The 23,491-nt window shown below is 39.0% G+C and overlaps 1 protein-coding gene across 2 annotated transcripts in view; it reads left to right on the top strand.

The window, feature by feature from the left end:
- Window positions 1–23,491, top strand: part of UVRAG (UV radiation resistance associated) — a 333,543-nt gene that overhangs the window by 68,164 nt on the left and 241,888 nt on the right. For both annotated transcript variants that reach the window (XM_011942003.1, XM_011942004.1), the window contains exon 5: window positions 3,032–3,106. In XM_011942003.1, the coding sequence (XP_011797393.1) occupies window positions 3,032–3,106 (75 nt within the window). The remainder of the gene's footprint in view (window positions 1–3,031; window positions 3,107–23,491) is intronic.

The following is a 23,491-nucleotide window of genomic DNA, read 5'->3' as shown; positions in this document are numbered from 1 at the left end:
TGCCAAAGATCACACAGTGTTTGGTGGATTTAGGCCATTAGTTGTTTCATTGCTCAGACTGTATGTATTACTCATTTCACTAATCTTAGCAGCTGTCTTAAAAAGTATGCTGTTTTTCATAAGATATCAAAATATGAGGTTGTGGTTAAGTTCTAAGTTCTATAGTTTCCATATTAGGATTCTAACACAATTATTGTTAGGCCATTAACTTATAATTGATAAGTAAAGCATAGTACACATTACACTTATTAGCATAATTTAACAGTTCTGAAATGTACACAGTAGTGTGCAATATGATATCTCCAGTTTTGTCAAGCATGTTTGTTAGGAACAAAGGGATCTTTCCGAACTTTATGGTAGCCTGATTCCTAATACATTATTAGATTTTTTAATCAATGATTTTTACCTCTAATTTCCAAAAATACTTTCACATCTTCTTGTCTCATTTTGTTTTTATGACCCTTGTGCAAGATAGGGCAGGAAGTGTTTTGTGGTGTTTGGCTGATGAAGGAATTAAAGTATACACCATTAACATTGCTAAACTACTATATGTTGGGTAGAGTGCAGGGTATCAGGGCTGTAAAACAAGTCAGAGTTCATTTCTCTGAAGAGCTCCTTATGAAACAGAGTTGGAATTAGAACTCAGGTTACTTACTTTTTAGCCCCATATCTTTTCAAGTACTAGTACTATATTGTTTCTTATTTTTCAACAAACTATTTTAATGCCCGCCTTCATGAAGTTTACACTTTGAGAACTTCACCTTCATGTTAGATTTGTTTCTCCCCATGCTCTCCCCATCCCTTTCTTTAAGTGTGTATTTTTATTTTCTTCTAATTTTCTTTGTGGACAATTTGGACAATTTAGAAAAGCACAGTAAAGAGAATAAAAAATTACACATAATTCTTCTGCCCAGCTGTAACTATTGTTAAAGTTTTGGTGAATATAATTTTAATCTTTTTTTCCCCAGGTATATATGTGTAAAAATGTTTTATGTTTATAAAATTTCAGGATCCTTCTAATCTTGAGACTGCTTCCATAATGTTTTCTCTTTTCTAAGATGAAAAACTCCTTGAGATTGATTTACAGTTTTTATTTTAAGTTTATGATTGCAGACTCATCTTTTGGTATTGTATTCAGTTCAGTAAATGATGTGGATAAACAGGGAGTATGTGATTAATTTTGCTTTCGTGATAGAGGTAGGAGATATGGAAGTCAGGGAAATGTTCACAGGAATGTTCTGCTGCTGGCTTTGACTGCTTTCCATCTCTAGGTAGAGAAAGGAGAGATTCTATTCTGGTAGTCCTTCTTGTCTTTTCCTCCACTTGAACTTACACTTAAAACCTTCAGGGCAGAAGAATTTTATTTAATTGTTTTGCCACAACTCTTTCTGATGAATTAACTAAATCTATTTATATATTTCATAGTTGGACACTTTATACTACTTCGAGTTTTTTTTTTTTTTTAATCTGAGTTCCTTAATTTTTTATTTTTTTTATTATTTATTTATTTATTTTTTTGAGAGGGAGTCTCGCTCTGTTGCCCAGGCTGGAGTGCAGTGGTGCAATCTCAGCTCACTGCAACCTCTGCCTTTCAGGTTCAAACAATTCTGCCTCACTCAGCCTCCCTAGTAGCTGGAATAACACATGTGCACTGCCGCGCCCAGCTAATTTCTTTTTCTTGTCTTTTTCCTTTTTTTTTTGAGACAAGGTCTTGCATGGTCGTCCAGGCTGGAGTGCAGTGGCGCGATCTCGGCTCACTGCAAGCTCCGCCTCCCAGGTTCATGCTATTCTCCTGCCTCAGCCTCCCGAGTATCTGGGACTTCAGGCGCCCGCCACCACGTCCGGCTAATTTTTTGTACTTTTAGTAGAGACGGGGTTTCACCGCGTTAACCAGGATGATCTCCAGCTCCTGACCTCCTGGTCTGCCCACCTTGGCCTCCCAAAGTGCTGGGATTACAGGTGTGAGCCACCGCGCCTGGCCCCAAGTTTTGTATTTTTAGTAGAAACATGGTTTCGCCATGTTGGCCAGACTGGTCTCATTTCTGACCTCAAGTGATCCGCCCGCCTCCGCCTTCCGAAGTGCTGGGATTACAGGTGTGAGTCACCGGAGCCTGGCCTCAGTTCTTTAATTTTTAAAGTTTTATTTCTTCCACCTTTTAAATGAAGTTTAATTTGGGATGCACTGACTGAAGCTCACCTTGTCTGAAATACAGTGGTTTGCAGACAGTAATAAAAGAGAGTGGTTTAGGGATTGGATGCTATTGCCTTTTAAAAAATTGTCTTTTTGAAAATGGAATATATTAATCTTTTATGTTTGTTCTAGGGCTTCATTTTTTTTCTTCTTTTTAAGACGAGGTTGTGCTCCCTCATGCATGCTGGAGTGCAGTGGTGTGATCATGGCTCACTGAAGCCTTGACAGCCCAGGCTCCAGCAGTCTTCCCACCTCAGCCTCCCGAGTAGCTGGGACCACAGGTGTGCACCATCACGCCCGTCTAATATTTTTTATTGTTATGGTTATTTGTAGAGAAGAGGTCTTGCTATGTTGCCCAGGCTGGTCTTGAACTCCTGAGCTTAAGCTATCTATCTACCCATGTCTGCCTCCCAAAGTGCTGGAAATATAGACGTGAGCTATGGTGCCAGGCCTAGGCTTCATATTTTAAAAATTACTTTTAGACTTAATGAATGGTGTTTTCTTTGGGTTCAGAGAGTGTAGAATATGCATCTGAATGCCCTATTGTTCAGGAATAGCCATTCTGTAACAACCTCAGGAAATGTTTGTGAAAGATATGTGAGTGATGGTGCCTGTGATGGCATGTGATAGTTTTGCAAGGCCTTTGACTAAAGCAGGAAATGCTGAATTGATCTCCTGGTCTTTTGAATAGTGATTGGTTTTCTGCTAGTATGTTTAGATGTAGTCAGCCTGTTTCTCAGTATTGAAGTAGATCCTGTTATAACTGTCATTCTCTGGTTATATTAAAACATGATTGGAATAAAAATAACGAATACTGACAGTATTTTTCTCCTCTCTTAGATTCATGCCCGAAACCAAAATGAAATAATTTTTGGGCTGAATGACGGCTACTATGGTGCTCCATTTGAACATAAGGTGAGAGGATCCTTCTGATGTTATGAATTTTGTTCAGTGCAGGTGTGCCTTGCAGGTGTACAGGGTAGATATAATCCTGAAAAGCTCTGTGTAAATAGAATCATGCTTTAAATTTGTTGCTTAGTGTGGCTTAAGGTGAATCTTTTTAATGTGAAAACTCATTCTGTAAGGCACATAACCATCCAGTCCATCTATTCTAAATCCAGGTTATATTAATTTTTCTAAAGGAAATCTGGAACTAGCTATTTTCTCTTATTCTACATAGTTCTTTGGGGGTTAAGAAAGGATGGCGAATTTTGATCAAATGCAATACAGTTTTATTAAATGTTTCAGATCTCTCATAACTTTCAATACATTTAAGAAACTATGAATCAGCTTGTTTTATAGTCAGCATTATCTCTACATCTAAAAGTTATTAGAGAAAGGAAAAGGAAGTGAATTCATATTTACCAAGTACCTACTATCTATGGTACTGTGCCAGCTGATTCTTGTCCTTTTCCCCAGTTAATACTAGCCAAAACCAATGTGGTATGTTTTGTCCTTTCCATTTTCTAGTTAAGGAAAAATGTTGTTTGGGATGAACTTCATAGGTTCATCCATCTAGCTGAGCTGAAATTTCAGGCTGCCTGCCTCTAAAGCCTGTGCTTTTTCTATTCTACTATGGTGTTCCACTTAGCAACCCTGTGCATTATTTGCTCTTAGTGATCATGTTGCTTCATAGCTCTTGGTTGTCTGAAATTCTATTGCTTAGAGTACTTCATTTTTTCAACAACATTTTGTTGAGTGCCTGCTGTATGTCAGCCGCTCTACTGTACTCCGAGTGCTAAGAACACAGTGGTGAGCAAATGGATAATTTCCTGCTGTTGTGGAGTATATGGAGGAGGCAAACACTGATACAGTAATCTAACAGATAAACATGTAAACACAAATGTTGGTAAATGCTATATAAGCATATAAGGAGGGCCTAACCTATTCTAAGGGCTCAAGAAAGGTCTTCTTGGGGACTTGACTTTTAAAGCTACGCTCCAGATGATGAATAGAAGTGAACTGTGTAAAGGGAGTAGGGGCTGAATAGAGAGAATATTTCAGGCAGTGGAGGTTAATGTGTTGGAAGACCATGAAATAGAAGGGAACATGGTGAGTTTTAGGGACTAAAGGAAGGTCAGAGCAATGAAGGGAGAGTGATACCCGATGGGGCGGGAGAGCTAGGCAGGGACCACAGCACACAGAACTTTTAAAGGATTTTACCCTAAGAACAGAGTCTGTGTGAAAGGATTTTTAGCACAGCAGTGATATTATCAGATTTGCGTTTCAATAATTTCATTCTGATTGTAGAAGAGGCAAGAATATTTGTGGGAGATCAGTAAGGAGGATCTTACAGTGTATCAGATAAGAGATGTGATGCTTTGAAACAGGATGACAGCAGAATAGAGAGAAGATAGATTTAAGAAAGTTTTAGTAGATAAAATCATTAGGACTTGCTGATGATTTGTATTTAAGGCATAAGAAAAAGGAGGTGTCATGGATGACTTTTGGGTTTCTGGCTTAGATGAAGTAACTGGATGGAAAAAGGTGTCAGGCACTGAGAAAACTAAGAGACACTGGAGGAAAACCAGGTTTGGTGGAGGCAGATTGTGAGTTGATATTTGATCCTGTGGAGTTTGAGATGCCTTTGAGACATCCATGTGTAGATGGAAGTAGGCATTTGGATATATGAGTCTCAAATTCAGAGGAGAGGACTGGGTTAGAAATATTTATATGGGACCAATGACAAACAGTCATTGAAGTCATGAGTGGCGATAAGATGGGCTAGGAACAGGCAGTACTGTAGGAAGAAAGGGGGCTAGGTGCCTGAGCCTGGAAGACCTCCAGCTTTTAAAGGCCACATAGACAAGGGGGCACCAGAAAAGATGACTGAGAAGAAGTGGTCCAAGGTAAAGAGAGAAAAGTTTTGCATAGAATCTCAAAGTCCAAAGAAAGAAAGGGTTTTGTTGTTGTTGTTGTTATTATTTGTTTTTTTACTTGTTTTTTAAGAGGAGAGAGTGATCAAATAGGAGGACCAAAAATTGCCCACTGGATTTACCAAAATGGAAGTTATTCAGGTGACTTCTTCAAAATTCAGTTCAAACTCTGATAGACAATTTGCTTTATTTCAAAGCTCTCCTCTTCTAAGCATCAACATGCTATGTATACCTTTGAATAGGATATACCACTTTGCAACTAGGCTTGTCTTTCTTCTTTTCTAGCCTGTAAGGTTTTGAAGGACAGATTTCTATAAATAATATTGAATTCCCAGCATCTCCCACAGTTCTTGGGGTATGCAGTTTGCTTAGTAAAAGTGTTTGTGATTTAATGCAATAATTATGGGACTGCTACTGCTGCTGTTCATAATATCTCATGTATAGGGTTAGCTGTTCTAATACTGTTGCAGCATTAAGTTCCTCCTGCAACTGGTATAACTCACCTTTTAGGACAATATCTGGCACATAATAATATTAATAGCTAAAATGTATTGAGCATCACTGTATGTCAAACGCTGTAAGAGCTTCACATCTATTATTGTATTTAGTCCCCCAAGAACCTTATAGCCAAATCCTCAGAGCTGTTGAGGATTTGAGTAAGCCAATAGCTAATACCCCTTTCTTCTTCTCCTGAGTTTGGAGCAAGTTCAGAAGTAGGTGGTAGTCTGTAATCCCAGTGGATTTTGGGAGGCTGAGCTGGGAGGATCACTTGAGCTCAGGAGTTCAAGACCAGTCTGGGCAACATAGCGAGACCTCGTCTGTACTAAAATTCAAACAACAAATTAGTCAGGTGTGGTGTCATGTGTCTGTAGTCCTAGCAACTTGAGGGGCTGAGGCGGGAGGATTGCTTGAGACCAGGATGTTGATGCTGCAGTGAGCCCTGATGGTGCCACCGCACTCCAGCCTGGGCAACAGATGAGACCCTGTCTTGGTGGCGGGGGGGGCTGGAAGAATAGGTGACAGATAAATGGAGATCAGAACATTGGCTTTATTATTAATAAAACTGATGGACAAATGTGGTTTAAATTCTGTGACTGACAGTTTGCTGTGACTAAAAGTGCTTGTCGGCCGGGCGTGGTGGCTCAAGCCTGTAATCCCAGCACTTTGGGAGGCCGAGACGGGCGGATCACGAGGTCAGGAGATCGAGACCATCCTGGCTAACATGGTGAAACCCCGTCTCTACTAAAAAAAATACAAAAAACTAGCCGGGTGAGGTGGCGGGCGCCTGTAGTCCCAGCTACTCGGGAGGCTGAGGCAGGAGAAAGGCATAAACCCGGGAGGCAGAGCTTGCAGTGAGCTGAGATCCGGCCACTGCACTCCAGCCTGGGTGACAGAGCGAGACTCCGTCTCAAAAAAAAAAAAGTGCTTGTCGATTCCTTCTATATACTTCTTCCTGGACTGAACTTCCCCCACAAAATAACAAAACAAATGAAACCAAAGTCTTCCTCTTATAGGAACAAAGCCTGAGCCTCCAAGCCAGAAGCGAAGTTTGTATGCATGGTTAGATAGGTTGTTTCTGATTGCAGATAACCTAGAAAGAATTAAGCCAGTCACACATAGGTCCATCTCTGAAGCCCAGCTGTCAGATCAGTCATCTGCTGGTCCTGGAGAGGAGTGAGTGGAGGACAAAGAGAAGCTGCAATTGCTCTTTTCATGACCTTTTCTCCTGAGAAATGGAGTGGGGCATTTGTCTCCTGTGTAGGAACATGGGAGTGCAGAGTAAGTGTTTCCCTGTAACAGGAATAATAGCTAGTATTTAGTGAGCACTTCTGTGCTGGCACTATTCTAAACGCTTTACACTACTTGGCCTTTCATAGAAGAGGATGCTGGTACAGAGAACTTAAGTAACCGTTCCCAAATTACACAGCTCCGTAAGTAGCAGAGCTGCAATTCAAAAGCAGATGGTCAGTACATGCTTATTGAATATATGATCATAATAAGTGGTGTACTTTCCCCTATTGTCCTTCAGTTAGTGAGCTTTGTTATGGGTAAGTTCAACAGATCTTGGCTCCCTTTACCAGCTTTCAAATGAACGCCTGACGTGTAGACTGAACCTTAAAAAACCTTTTTTGCCTTTTTTAACAAAGCTGCAAGCAGAGTTTCCAGTCAAGATGACATTGTAAGTGTACACTTTGAGACCTTCCTCGGCACCAAACAAAAAGCAAGGATTGATGAAATCAGAGAAATGTAAAAGATATATTCCTGGCCGGGTGTGGTGGCTCACACCTGTGATCTCAGCACTTTCGGAGGCCGAGACAGGTGGATCACAAGGTCAGGCATTCACGACCATCCTGGCCAACGTGGCAAAACCCCATCTCTACTGAAAACACAAAAATTAGCCAGGCATGGTGGCGGGCGCCTGTAATCCCAGCTACTCTGAGGCTGTGGCAGGAGAATTGCTTGAACCCAGGAGGTGGAGGTTGCCGTGAGCCGAGATCATGCCACTGCACTCCAGCCTGGGTGACAGAGGAAGACTCCATCTCAAAAAAAAAAAAAAAAGAAAAAAAAAGAAGAAATATTTCTTCCTAAAACAAACAAGAAACCAAGGCAATAAACATCTCCTGAACAGAAATGTAATAGAAACACAAAGAAGTGGGTAGAAACAGAAGACTCGGGCCTTCTGGCCGTGTTGCCCAGAAGTAGAAAGATGGGCTTCTCAGGGCAAAAATGAGCACAAAAAGCTGAGTGGGGCTCTCCCTATTACAAAAGGGGCCGAGAAAAGACAGCTTAGAGAAACTGCAAAACTTTAAGAATAATCCTAAAAGGGGAAATTTGAAAAGCTACCAGCGAGAAAGGAAATACTATTACTTACGAATTAGGCTGATGGCAGACTTCTCATCAACAACGGTAGGTGCCAGAAGAAATATGTCTTCAATGCGCTATTAATTATTAATTCTGTTTCTAGTAAACTTTTAGTCAAGAGTGAGGGTAATTTGAGATCAGCTAGGGCAACATAATGAAATACTATCTCTATAAAATAAAATAAAAAAAAATTAGCCAGGCATGGTACATGCCTATAGTCTAAGCTGTTTGGGAGGCTGAGGTGGAAGGATTGTTTGAGCCAGGAATTCAAGGCTGCAGTGAGCTGTGATCGCACCACTGTACTCTAGCCTATGTGACAGAAAAAAAAAAAAAAAAAAAAGTGAGGGTGAAAGAGAGAGCATTTTATTGACTGACTGAGACAGAGTCTCACTCTGTTGCCCAGTCCCACCTCAGAGTAGCAGGGATTATAAGTGTGAACCGCTGCACCTGGCAGGGATAGTTTTAAATGCATAAAGATTGGGAGTTTACTTCCCACAGACCCTTTACCCATGCTGAATGATGCAAATAGAAAATGATACCAAATGGAGCATATAGTATGTAAGAAAACAGCAAGGGGTATACAAATGGTTAAAACATTAGTGAATTTAATTTCTGACTGTAAGCTAACAAACAAAAATAAATATCTGATAAGTGTATGTGTTTTAAGGTGAAACAGACCTGGCCATTGTTATTCAAAATGTGTAGTCTGGACCAGTGCTCGTCTGGGAACTGTCTGTCACAATCTGTGGTGAGCAACGTGGAAAAAGTAAGGGTAAAACTTTCAGAACTTCTATAGCAATATGACGTTATTGTGACTCTTCGTTGTGTTTTACGAAAGTATCAGTTCACAATGGAATGAACAACAACAACAAAAACAAATCCAGCCAACTGGTCCTACCCCACAGAGAGTGAAAAGCATTGCCCTAGACAACAATAATGAGAGTAGGTGTTCAAAGGGTTAAGACTCACTGACGTCACTGATTTGTTTGGGAGGAGGATAAACATAGTAACCAGCTTTAGAATTTGCTAGAAAAAACTGTGGTCAAGTGTACATGTTAAAAATTTAAGGATACCTAGTAAAGGCTAAAATCAGAGGGCTGGGTGTGGTGGCTCACCCCTGTAATCCCAGCACTTTGGTCTCGAACTCCTGATCCCAAGTGATCCGTCTGCCTTAGCCTCCCAAAGTGTGGGGATTACAGCTGTGAGGCACCGTGCCCAGACCATATAATCCTAGCACTTTGGGAAGCTGAGGTGGGAGGATTGTTTGAAGCCAGGAGTTTGAGACCAACCTGGGCAACAAAGAGAGACTCGCATATCTACCCCCCCAAAAAAAAAAAAAAAAGATGGCAAGCAGAGATTATAGATTTCTAATTAGCAGAGGAAAAAAGAGAATAGAAAGGATAGAAAGCTTTGTCAACTTGGTAGGAAACAAAAAAGGAAACAAAAGGTAAAAAGAAACATGTAGTGTGGGGGTAACATTAAGTCCAAATATATTTGTAGTCACAATAATTATAAATGGATGTCATATAGGTTTGAAGTATATCGTTTAAAACTTTAAAAATGCTAAAGCAACAAGGCTTTGAGAACAGGATTAAATTTTAAGAATGAGTATTTTATACAGAAGAGGAAAAGTTATTCTTAGGAAGCAATGACAGAGCACATTTTAAAGCAGCTTTCAGTAATGCCTAAAATTTTTGTTGGACCAGTTCTTTGGCATTCTTCTTTTTTACATTAGCTGTGACCAGAAACAGTTTTATTATTATTGCTACTGATTATGTTGATGCGAATACTCCTTCTGTCTACATTCTTTTCATATGTCCTCAGCCACTATGGATCTAAAAGCTGAAATTACTTATCTGTTCATAACTTTTCCCTCTTTGTTTATCCGCTTCTCCCAAAGGCTTTACATCTTTCTGTTGAGTGTTTAGGAACCAAAATCTCTTAACTATAGAATACAGTGGCTAAGTAGTTCATTTTCACTTCCAGAAGTGTGTTGGACACTACTTAATATACTGAAAAATTGTTCACTGAACACTGGATTTTAATCCTTTGTTCAGTTACCTCTTCTGGCATTATTAGGGAGTGATACATTCTTGTTAATTGTATATAGCAAAATGGTCTTTATTTGGCATACGAATGTGTCAGTCTTTTTTTTTTTTTAAAGGGGAAAAAAAAATAGAGATAAGGTCTCACTGTGTTGCCCAGGATGGTCTGGAACTGCTGGGCTCAAAAGATCCTCCTACCTTGGCCTCCCAAAGTGTTGGGATTACAGGCGTGAGCCACCACACCTGGCCAGATACTGCAATCTTAAGTATTTAATAGCAATTCAGACAAAAGATAAGTTGAATAAGTGATGATACAGATTTTTATCTTAGTTGTAAAAGTGATTCATGATTTTTTTTTCCTGGTAAAAAATATCAAACACCTACTATAAGCCTATTAATAAACTAGGTACTGTGGGATACGAAAGTATAAGACGTGGATTCATAAATTTATTTTCTTTGTTGAGGAGATAAGACAGCATATATTCCAGAAGACATCCAGTTTACAAATGAGTTTAGTTTGAACAGTTGTTTTTGGTGTCATTTGTTTGCATCTTGCAAATAATGTAGGTGAGTTATAGCAGAACCTTAAATAATTTGAAGAGCACTTCAGGAAGAGGTTTTAATGTTTGGTGACTATTGGGAAGCAAAGGGGAGCTTTGTTATACCTTGAAGTTGTGGATGGAGGTTGGTGAATAAGGCTGGGTGACCTGTAGAGATTTCTACATGGGTTTTCTAGGTGGGTTTAACTGCTATGATGGTGATTAGGGGAGGATGAGAAATAAAAGGTTGTTGGGCTATTAAGCTGGAAATCTTTCAGACCCCCATTCAGGATTTTGTCTTTAATGTATACAGGTAAGATTATCTTTGCCTAAATTTCCTTTTGGTGACCACTCTTCTTTTATGGGACTACTGACAGCTACTTTTTATGAATGCACAGTCCTAGTCATTAGGAATATGGCTATTGGAGTCAGATTGATACAAGTTTAAATTACAGGCACTCTTGGCAACTACTACTCCAGTAAATGGAAACTTCTACTCACTAGGCTCTAAATCCTATGATAAGAGGAATTATCTCTAATTCCTCTATGTAAGAGGAAACGTCTCTAATACTTACCGTTGTATTAACACTCTATCTCTAGCACAGTGCCTGGTATGTAGTAGGCTCTCAATAAAATTTTGTTAGTGAATGAAGGTGAATGCTTGCGTGTTTAGGGCTATCAGGCTATCATAGCAATACTTGAGAATAAAAATCTTGAGTAGATGATATTTGTGTCACCCTGGGTTACCCTCCAGCCTCAACTTTTGGTATTTATTTTTATGTAACTCATAAGGGCACAATTACTCCAACTGTTGTGCTAGTGATAAGGCGCAAAAGCATTAGACCAGTTGTTGTAACACTGGAGTGAAATTACTTATAGACAAATCTCTGAAGATTAAAGAGCTATGAAGATAAGGATATAGATATATAGAGATATAAGTAAGAATTTCATTTTCTGATTAGAAGCTATAGCAGTAATATCTTTACAGTCCAGTAGATGGCAATACTTTCTCATTTTAATGGAAAAAATTAGAGTAGGCATAGAATCCAAGTCAAAAGGAGCAAATCTTTGTGAATGAAAGAAACTCAGGATATTGAAATAGCAATCTGGTGATGAATTTCACAAAAATAACCATATAACTTGATTGTCTCAAGTACATAGGCTGAGATTGAAGATTTAGGTATAAGTTGTTTCAGGATCTGTTTTGAAAGCCTGCACAGGCTGGGCGCGGTGGCTCAAGCCTGTAATCCCAGCACTTTGGGAGGCCGAGACGGGCGGATCACGAGGTCAGGAGATCGAGACCATCCTGGCTAACATGGCGAAACCCCGTCTCTACTAAAAATACAAAAAACTAGCCGGGCGACGTGGCGGGCGCCTGTAGTTCCAGCTACTCGGGAGGCTGAGGCAGGAGAATGGCGTGAACCCAGGAGTCGGAGCTTGCAGTGAGCTGAGATCCAGCCACTGCACTCCAGCCTGGGCGGCAGAGCGAGACTCCGTCTCAAAAAAAAAAAAAAAAGAAAGCCTGCACAAATGAAAACTCATTTTATATTTTTCAATTTGTTCTGGCACTGTGCTCCTTGAGCAAATCAATTAAATTCTCTTAGTTTTAGGTTCCTCATCTCAAAAGTAAGAAAATCCTAATTAGCTGGATAACACCGCAGGGAATATTAGTTATCTAGCCCAACATTCTTATTTCGTAGATCGAAAAACTGACGTTCAGGGGGCTTATGATTTATTGAACTTGACATGGCAAGTTAGCTCCATACTACAAATGATAACTTAGACATAGCTATAATTTATTTTATTTATTATTACTTTTGAGATGGAATCTCATTCTATCACCCAGGCTGGAGTGCAGTGGCATGATCTTGGCTCCCTGCAACCTCTGCCTCCCAGGTTCAATCGATTATCCTGCTTCAGCCTCCTGAGTAGCTGGAATTATAGGCAATCGCCACCACACCCAGCTAATTTTTGTATTTTTAGTAGAGATGGGGTTTCACCATGTTGGCCAGGCTGGTCTCGAACTCCTGACCTCAAGTGATCTACCCACCTCGGCCTCCCAGAGTGCTGGGATTACAGGCATGAGCCACCAGCTGCTATAATTTATTCATCTCTATATATCTCTATACTTAACTTCATAGCTCTTTTATCTTTAGAGATTTGTCTATAAGTAATTTCACTCCAGGCTTATAACAACCTTAGAGGAAGGTAGGGCCAATTTATCATGATTTGCTTAAAAGAAATTGAGTCACAGAGGGGCAAAGTGACTTCCTTTCACTCCTTGACTTAGTCATTTCTATACAATGAATTACCCCTTTCTCTTTGCTCCTGAAGCCCTTTTGACATACCTCTGTTAGTAGCTGTTGAGTTTATTATAATTTTTTGAATTGTATATCTGTCTCTCTTTCTAGAAGGTACAACCGTATCTTAACTTTGTATCTGTAATACCAGGCTCAGTAGCAGGCATCTAATAGGTATATAGTAAGTACTTACGGAATAAAAATGAATGACCAAGATACTAGGATGGAGTTGTGGCAGAACCTGGATCAGAACACATCTCTCCCTCTTTATAGGCATGCACTTTCTTCATTATGCTATATCACCTGTGAAGAGGTGATGTGATAGAAGATTTTCATCATTTAATTCTTGTTTGAGGTTTCTTCCATCATTTAATTTCACTCTGATTATATACTGTTAGCGATATCTCCTTTAACTTATAGCATCTTAGGTGGACAAGTAGTAGTATTTTCATTTTCAGGATAAAGATGCTGAAACCGAGAGAAGTTAAGAGATTTCCATGTAGTTAACTTTGTAGAACTGAGAAATTAAATAGATGGTTATTTCCTCTTGCTAGTCATACTAATGGATACTAACTTGTTTCCAAAGCACGTCCCACACAGTATGCAAGCAGAACATCATTCAGAAGTAGGGATTAAGTGTCCCAGGTAAAGCCAATATTTTAATAACAGGGACCTGGATATGGTATATTTCTATCCAGGTCTTTTAGTACATTATCAAGCAAAAGTTGGAAAACCATTTAAAAAGTCCATTCCTATGCATATTCTGTTTAGTTTTCCTTTCTCCTGCCTTACAAAATAGAAGAAACAGAGACTGGGAAAATCCTCAGGGGCTGTTGATAATAGCCCTTGCTTTATTATAAAACATCTAGAGATCTGAGTCCAGATTAAATCCAGGGTAAAATTTTATTTCTGAACTATTGGAGCTGGTGTGATTGTGTACTAACAGTATTATACTAGGTAGGTATAGAGTTTTTATTTGTTTTATTTTAAAATATTTTTTCCCATTTCTCTTCTCAGGAATACAGAGCTTTAAAAAAACTACCATTGCCAGTTTTCATTTACTGAGTGCCTGCTATGAGACACTGTATCAGATAGGTTACATATTTTTATTTAATCTGTGTATAACAGACCCATGAGGTAGTTCTCCTCCTTTTATGAGTGAAGTATTAAACTACTGACCCAAGCAAGATGGCATAGGTGGTGAAGAACAGATCCATGATTCGAGCCCAGGTCTGATTCATTTGAAGGCTTGTTTTCTTAACCACTATGCTGCATGGCATCTCCACATTTCTTCCCACTTCATGTAGTGTGACAGCATACAAAGTCTCCGCCTTCACATTAACCAACACAGAGCATAACTAGTTGTGCATTGTGGGAATCAAATGAGAGAATACACGTGTAAACACTTTGAACAGTATCCCAGTGCTTTATTCTGTAGACTTTGGGCATTTATTATTGTAGAATGGGCATGCAATGCCCATGAGACCATCAACCCGCTGAAGTCCACAAAAATTCCACACATTAGTCACTGTATTTGGCTTCCCTCTAAGTCTTTTTTCCCCCTTTTCTCTTGGATCGAATTAGCTTTTGACAGATGTTTGGAAAATCATCTTATCCCGTAATTCATATTTATAAACCCTGCTGCTGCAGTGTGGTCCCCATTCTCTCTCTTCATTGAAGCCAGAGAATAATCTGGGAAAACGCCACGTTTCCTGTTATGAATTTGGAAGATCTTGTCTTCTTAGCACAATTTTTGAGCTTTTGAGAACTTTTAATACTCTAAAATTCAAAGCCACGTATGGTTCTTCATATAGATGTTTTAGATTCTTGAGACGTAAACAGAAACAGAGCTCGACTTGTTCTCACCAGGGGATTCAGAGAGGTTAAAATTTTGTTTTGTTTAATATTTTGGAAACTTGTTTTCCCTACTCTTGTTTAGATTTGTGCAGAGGGCATTTTTGAGCCCCCTCACCCCATCCTGTAAGTCAGTTTCTGTTTCAACTGTTGTACAAAGCTGAGAATCTTCTCTCACTCTCTTTTTTTCTCTCTCCCTGAATGCTCATTAACATACTGTCACTGTTGCCTTCTCTTCCTTCTCTCTACTTTCACGGTTATAGTAATTTGGGCATACATCCTTTCTTCCTATTAAGGTGTATGCTCCTTTAGGGCTGAGGTTATGCCTTACTCAGTCTTAAAGTCTCAGACTTTGCTTACTGAATATTTTTTCCATGAGTGAATGAAGTCTACTAGGATCACGTTGTTCCCATCTCTGTTTTAAGGTAGACTTTTTGCTTAAGGGACGGCTACTTTAGCAGGGTTACTTTCAGTCCTCATGTCATGGAGGAGCATTGAAGGCACTTAGTCAGTCCACTTCATACTTGGAGTGTGTGCCTGTGATTGTGATTATTTTCTGAGTATATTTGAAGTATGAACAAAACATCTTCATCTCTGTTGATCTAAATTTAAAATCATTAATTTTAGTTTCAGGATCTGTACATTTTTGCTTAATGATACTATTCTTATTTCTCAGTGCTTCTCGCTGTTTTAAAGGAGAGGAAAAACATTCTCTGTTGTCTCAAACACTGGGCCAAATCTGAGGGGATATATTCATTCAGCTCAGGTTAATTGTCTAAGAAGAGGTCTCACCTTTCTTCCTTAACTACTCAGCATCTGGGTTTCATCAGATCTCAGAGCCAGGGGTGTTTAAGGCTTGATGATGCTTAACAGAGATACGTGCACAATTTTATTTGGCTTAAACTTGGCTGACACCTAAAAGTGTTATTAATGTCCAAATGAACATATACACCTAGGAACACAGGCTGTCTATTGATTCATTAGGTAGCTGTAGTCATACAAACAAATACTGTATTTTAAAAAAGTATACTCATTGCATCTGAAAATGTGCTCAAGTAGTAGGATGAGCCATTGCTTTTTTTTCCTTGCCCATCAAGATTTCTTATTTTACCTAGATCAAGTAGAAGAAGACTATTTTCAAAGCTCATTTATGGTTTTATGCATAAATACAGAACACTGGCAAGTCCTGCTGGGAAGAGCTTTCCTCCCAGATATACACCTCCAGTTTAGATTTTCATGTATCTGGACATGTGTCAAATTTGCCTGGATGTGTCGGGTATACATATGCTCTCCATAGCCCAAACTGAGCTCAGTTCCCTTCCCCTCTCACAGTACTTCCTCCTGCTGTGTTTCTTAGTGAAGTGAATGGTTCCACAGTCCACCTACTTTCTCAAGTCAGAACATAGAGTTGTCCTCAGTCCCTTCTTCTGTGTTTCAGAAATCACTACTGATGGTGGCTGCTAATTTTTTCCTGGTTCTTGACATTATAGTCAGATTTATTTTTCTAAAATGCTCATCATGTTCTTCCTTTATTCAAATCTTGTCAGCAGTGTTTGCCCTCAATAATTAATGAATTACGAGGTCTTGCTATTCCTTATTTCTAAACACTCCATCCTTAACACTTTCTTAGGCTAAGATTTGTTCACGTCAGTTTTAGATTTTAGCTAAGGCCCCAATTCCATAGGAAGGTTTTTCTGTGATGCACCTCTTAAGTCCAGTGTGGACAGATCCCTTTTATATGCTTCCGTAGCACCTGGTATTACATTTCCCTCGTCACTGACCCTTATCCTATTATATTCTGATTGCCTATTTGCTTACCTCTCTTACCTGCTACACTGTAAACTGTGCGAGGGCAGGGACAGTGTCTGTTTTCACCTGTTGATCCCTAGTACTTAGCACTGTGTCTGGCATGTGATAATAATCCAGTACATTCTTGTCAAATGAGTGAATGAAGCTTCTGTAGCAGCAAATCATTAGAAATTCTGTTGGAATACGCCACTTGGTCGTTATCAGTATAGCTCAGCAGTCCCCAACCTTTTTGCACCAGGGATCGGTATTGTGGAAGACAAGTTTTTCCACGGATGGGAGTGGGGACGGTTTCAGGATGGAAACTGTTCCACCTCAGATCATCCGGCATTAGTTAGATTTTCATAAGAAATACACAACCTAGATCTATTACATGTGTAGTTTACATTATGGTTCGAGGTCCCATGAGAATCTAATGCCCTCGCTGATCTGATAGGAGGTAGAGCTCAGGTGGTGATGCTTGCGCTGGGGGTTGGGAACCCCTGGTATAGCTTGTTACCCAGAATTGTAGTTCTCTTAGTGGTTTCTGACATTTCTGCATAGATACTTGCCAAATTATTATACTTTAAATGGAGCTTTTCATTTTTTCTCTCCAAGGTTGCTTTCTCTTCCAGTTTTCTGTGTCTTTATTAACTATTTTTTCGGTTATCCTGGCCTCAAATTTTATAGTTAAGTGTTGATTTTTTTTTTTAATCCATTCTATTCAGTCAGCCACTAGACCCTTCTGAGTTCTCATTTGAAATGGTTCTGGTATCTGTGGCTACTTTTCCATCTCCATTGCCATAATCCAAGCTCAGGTCAACATTCCCAAAGGGCTAGGTCATGCAGTAGTTTCCTGGCGGGCCTATGGACTCTAGTCTCTTTGTATCCACTCTGTCTTCCTGCTGCCTGATTAATCTTGCTAAAGGACGCTTTCGTTTTTTATTCCTTTGCTTAAAGATTGCAAGGAGTAAATTCTTATTGTCTGCTAGATGTGTCCAACTCTCTGGTCTGATTGCTTTCTCTCCATCAGCCCAAATTCACTCAGTTGTATAGTACTTTGGGTTCTATCTCTGCTTTTATCTCTCTTTTTCCTTCTCTTCCTCCTCCCCGCCTTCCTTCTCTCCCCCATCTTCCTTCCTCCTCTTCCCCACCTTCTTCCTCCTCTTTTTCCGTTTCTGTTGGTTTTTGTTACCATTGCCATTGGTGGATTTGGAACCCCCTTTATGTTTTGTATGTATGGATTTTTATAGTAGCCTCCTATCAGATAGTTGGACAGTCTTCTTTCTCCAATTTATCAGGTTTGTCAATACCAGAGTAACTTTCCTTAAATGTAGCTCTAGTTATAAACCCTAAGCTATTAGAAACCTTCCATGAGTTCTTACTGCCCATAGGTTGTCTTTACATTTTAGCATGGTATTCAAGGCTTGCTGTGTTCTGACCCTCCTTACTTATTCAGCTGTATCTCCCATTACTTCCCTCTCCAGGGATCCAAATAATTTCCACGTCACTGAAGCTAAACGAATTGGACTACTATTTAATTTTCTCTGAATGCAGCTTGTGTTTTCCTGCTGTCGTACTTTGGCTAAAGGTGTTCAGTCTGTGTGGGACTTTCCTTCACTGCTGTTCAGCTTTTCAGTACTACTTAATCCATCCCAAATACTGCCACACCTGCAGTCTTTGATGTTCCTGTTCTACTAGATGGAATCTTTACTGCAGCAGAACTCCTGTAGCTTTTAAAAAAGCCTTTCTTATGGCACTCTTGCATTATTTGATTCACTTGGAACCTTCACTGGGTTGTGTACTCTTATGAGGACAGTAGTAATAATGGCCTAACACCATCTATATACTCGGTGTTCAGGAAACACCGAAAGGAATAAGTATATGTGTAATGCTATTTGCTTCCTAATCAGTTATCCTACTAACAGGGTTATTTCTGTATATATTTTGTAGTTTTAATGAAGTTAAGGACAGTCTTGTGTTGCTGCAGCTAAAAACTCTCAAAATATGTAGTAACATGTTTTAAAACATGACTCATCCAATGAGCTAGTAGAGCGGTAAGCAAACCGTGGTCCACCACATATTTTTGTATAGCTTGCAATGAAGCCTGATTTTACATTTTTAAAGAATTTTAAAGAAAAAATAAGAATATGTGACAGAAATGACATGTGGCCTGCAAAACCTGAAACATTTACTATGTGGCCCTTTATGGAAAATGTTTGCTGACCACTCATCTAGAAATACACCTGACTTGCCTGGGATTACTCCTGCTCGTTGGGTATGTTAAATTATCTATTTCCCTGAGCAGTTTAATAGGCACTCACCCAGACTGGTTACTATTCCGTTCCTTGAAGAAGAATTGTTAGGCCTGACTTCAGAAGAATTTTGAGTGACATGTAAATCTCTTCTGGGCTCTTTGGCACTTGGCAGTATCTCACACAGATAACCAGATACAAATGAGCCGTTTCTTTCCATTATAATCCTTCATCAGAAGTCTGTCGGGATAGAACATCTGGTGAAGTTAGATGTCATTCAGAACAAGGCTCTTAGCATATTTCAAGAATGTTAATTGCTAAGTGATGGCTGAAACAGGAGGGCTTAATAATGTCCTTAAATTGCCTTAAATGTACATGGACTCAGAATTTTTAGAATTGGGAAAGGTCTTAGAGATCATCAAGTATAGCCTGGTTCTTAAGAACATGGGCTGTGGAGCCAGACTGCATGGCTCTTCTCTTTAATCCTCTTTGTGTCTCAGTTTCCACACCTTTAAAGTGGGGATAATAATAGCACCTATTTCACAGGGGTTTGTGAATATTAAATGTGTTAACATTTAACACTTTAACAGTTAGCTAACGTTGACATATAAAATACAATACTGCCTGCCACACTGTAAATGCATGTAAACATTACTTTTTATATTGCTGTTTTTTTATTACTGTTTTTATTAGTAGTAGTTGCATCTCATTTTATAATTAAGGAAACTGAGGCCTAGGAGAGTTAAATTATTTTCCTCACTTATGCGATAGGCAGAGTAAATTAAAACCCAGGATCCCAGCTTCCAGTTGAATGTTCTTTCCCTGTTATAAAGCGTGGCTTTTAGTTGTATGTCAGTGGGTGTGGATAAATTTTTTATAGTCAGAAAAAATATTTGGCAGCTTTTTCCATAAAATAAGAAAAGCTAAGTAGAACATCATTAATCATTTCTCCTGAGAATCTTAAATCTACTTCTCAAGTCTTCTATTATTTGGATTTTGTTGCTGATTTATAAGACTGTCTTCTCTGTCCTCATTTTCCTCATCTGCCCTTAAAATGTATAGATTATTTCTTAGCATCCTTTTTTTTTTAAATTGAGGTGAAGTTAATGTAACATAAATTAACTGTTTTGAAGTTTGCAATTCAGTGGCTCTGGGTACATTCACAATGTTGTGTACCACCATCTCTGTCAAGTTGCAAAACATTTTCATAATCCCCAAATAAAACTTTGTACCTATGAAGTGCTCACTTTCTTATTTTGCTATCCTCTAAACCTCTGGCAAACACCAGTTTGCTTTCCATCTCTATGGATTTACCTATTTTGGGTATTTCATACAAATTGAATTATATAGTATGTGACCTTTTGTTCTGGCTTTTTTTCACTTAGTGTAATGTTTTGGTGTTGCATCTACATGTAGGAAGGAATGGACTTCGTTCCTTTTTAGGGCTGAGTAATATTCTATTGCATGTGTACGCACACGCAGTCACACACACACACACACACACACATTTTGTTTATTCATCTGTTGATAGACATTTGTATTGTTTCTGTATTTTTGACTGTTGTGAACAGTGCTGCTGTGAACATTCATGTACAACTGTTTGTTTGAGTGTCTGTTCTCAGTTCTTTTGGGTATGTACCTAGGAGTGAAATTGCTGGGTCATATTATAATTCTGTGATTACCTTTTTGAGGAACTGCTAAACTTTTTTTTTTTACAGTGGCTGACCAGTACATTCTTAACAGCAGTATGTGAGGGTTCTCATTTCTCTACATCCTCACGAACACTTATCTTCTGTTTGTTATGCCATTTGTGTATCTTTATTTGGAGAATGTCTCTTGCAGTTCTTTGCCCATTTTAAAATTGAGTTGTCTTTTTGTTGTTGAATGTATGAGTTCTTTATATCATCTGAATATTAGACCTCTATCAGATATACAATTTGTAAATATTTTCTCCCATTCCATTGGGTTGTTTTCTACTTACTTGATAGTGTCCTTTGATGCACAAAAGTTTTTAATTTTAATGAAGTATGATTTACTGATTTTTTTGTACTAATGCTTTTTATATCATATGTAAGAATAGATTGGTAAATCCAAGGTTATATAGATTTACCCCTGTGTTTTCTTCTAATAGTTGTATAGGTTTTTTTTTTTAGCTTTATGGTGTTTTGTTATTGTTGTTTTTGGAGATAGGGTCTCACTCTGTCGCCTAGACTGGATTACAGTGGCGTAATCTCAGCTCACTTCAACCTCTGCCTCCTGAGTTCAAGTTATTCTCCTGCCTCCAACCTCCCGAGTAGCTGGGATTACAGGCACGTGCCATCACGCCCCGGCTAATTTTTCTATTTTTAGTAGAGACGGGGTTTTACCATGTTAGCTAGGCTGGTCTCGAACTCCTGACCTCAAGTGATCTGCCCACCTCAGCCTCTCAAAGTGCTGGGATTACAGGCGTGAGCCACTGTGCCTGACCAGCTTATGGTTTTACAGTTAAGTCTTTGATTCGTTTTGAGGTAATTTAAAAATATGGCATTAAGAACAGATCCAACTTCATTCTTTTACATGTGACTATCCAGTTTTTTTTAAGCACCATTTGATGAAAAGACTTCCTTCCCCATTGAGTAGTCTATGAACCTTTGTTGAAAATCAGTTGATCATAGATGCATTGATTTATTTCTGGATTCTCAGTTCTATTTTGTTGATTTATATATCTGTCCTTATGCCAGTGCTATCCTGATTTGACTATTGTTGCTTGGTATTAAGTTGAAATTGGGATGTGCGAATCTTCTAATTTTGTTCTCTTCAATATAATGTTGGCTATTGACCCCTTGCAATTCCATATGAATTTGAGAATTGGCTTTTCCATTTCTGTAAACAAGGCTGCTGGAATTTTGATAGAGATGGCATTGAATATCTAGATTGCTTTGGGTATTGTTGCTATGTTGATAATGTTAAGTCTTTAAATCCATGAACATGGGATGCCATTTTATTTATTTTGGTCCAGTTTGGAATACACTTTATTTATTTTTCTTGCCTAATTGTTCTGGCTAGAACTTAGAGTACAAATGTTGAGTAGAAGCGGCGAGAGCAATCACCTTGTCTTTCTTGTTTTTGATATTGGGGGAAGACTTTGAGTCTTTCACCATTGAGTATGATGTTAGCTGTGGGCTTTTTGTAGATGCCCTTTATGAGGTCTGGGAAATTTCCTTTCTATTCCTAGTTTGTTGATTTTTTTTTTTTTTTGAAATCATGGAAAAGTGCTGAATTTTGTCAAATGCATTTTCTGCATCAACTGAGATGACTGTGTGTTGTGGTATATCACACTGATCCTTCCTTCTTTCTTTTCTTTCTCTTTTTGACAGAGTCTTGCTGTGTCACTTAGGCTGGAATGCAGTGGCACAATCATGGCTCACTGTACCCTCAAACTCCTGGGCTCAAGTGATCCTCCCACCTCAGCCTCCTGAGTAGCTGGGACTACAGGCATGCATCACCATGCCAAGCCAATTTCTTTGTTTAAAAAAATTTTTTTGTAGAAATGGTGTCTCACTATTTTTCCCAGGCTGGTCTCTAACTCCTGGGCTCTAGTGATCCTCCTGCCTGTGCCTCCCAAAGTGCTGGTATTACAGGGGCCCAGCCTGATTGATTTACATGTATTGAAACTCCCTTGCATACCCTGTATGAATTTCAGCTGTTCGCGGTGTATAATCTTTAAAAAAAATTTATTTGTGTTAAATTGCAAATACACAAAATTTACTATCTTAACCATTCTAAGTGTACAGTTTAGTGGCATTAGGTACATTCGCACTGTTGTGCAACTATTGCCACCATCCATGTATTTCATCTTGCAAAACTTTTCACCTTGCAAAACTGAAACTCTCCATTAAACAATAATTCCTCATTCTCCCCTCTCCCTGGTCCCTGCCAGTTACCCTTCAACTTTCTGTTTCTATGATTTTGACTACTCTAGGTACCTCATGAATGAGTGAATATTTTCCCTTTGATTGGCTTATTTCACTTAATATAATGTCCTCAAGCTTCATCAATGTTTTCACATGTGTCAGAATTTCCTTCCTTTTTAATGGTGAGTAATATTTCATTGTGTGAATATACCATGTTTTGTTTACCCATCACCTGTCTGTGGACACTTGTAAATCATGCTGCTATGAATATGGATATACAAATGGCACTTCCCATTCTTGCTTTCACTTTTTGGGAGTATATACCCAGAAATAGATGCCAGGTTGTGGGTTATAATTCTTTTAATATGCCACTAGATCACTTTTACTAGTATTTTGTTGAAGATTTTTATATCTGTATTCATAAAGGATATTGGTCTATAGTTTTCTCGTGACATTTTTGTCTGGCGTCGGTATCAGGATAGTATTGGTCTCATAGAATAACTTAAGAAGTGTTTCCTTGCTTTTATGGTTTTTGAAGACTTTGCGAAGGATTCGTGTTAAATAATTGGTATAATTCACTGGTCAAATAATCTGGTTCTGGGCTTATTTTATTTTTTATTTTTTTTGAGACAGGGTCTGGCTCTGTCTTCCAGGCTGGAGTGCAATGGTGCAATCTCGGCTCACTGCAAGCTCCACCTCTTGGGTGCATGCCATTCTCCTGCCTCAGCCTCCTGAGTAGCTGGGACTACAGGTGCCCACCACCACGCCTGGCTAATTTTTGTATTTTTAGTAGAGACGGGATTTCACCATGTTAGCCAGGATGGTCTTGATCTCCTGACCTCGTGATCCGCCCGCCTCAGCCTCCCAAAGTGCTTGGGGTTACAGGTGTGA

This window comes from Colobus angolensis, unplaced genomic scaffold (genome assembly GCF_000951035.1).
Source record: "Colobus angolensis palliatus isolate OR3802 unplaced genomic scaffold, Cang.pa_1.0 Scaffold205, whole genome shotgun sequence".
Lineage (NCBI taxonomy): Eukaryota > Metazoa > Chordata > Mammalia > Primates > Cercopithecidae > Colobus > Colobus angolensis.
Note: the sequence above shows the minus strand (reverse complement) of the source record. Positions and strands in the feature narration are given on the sequence as shown.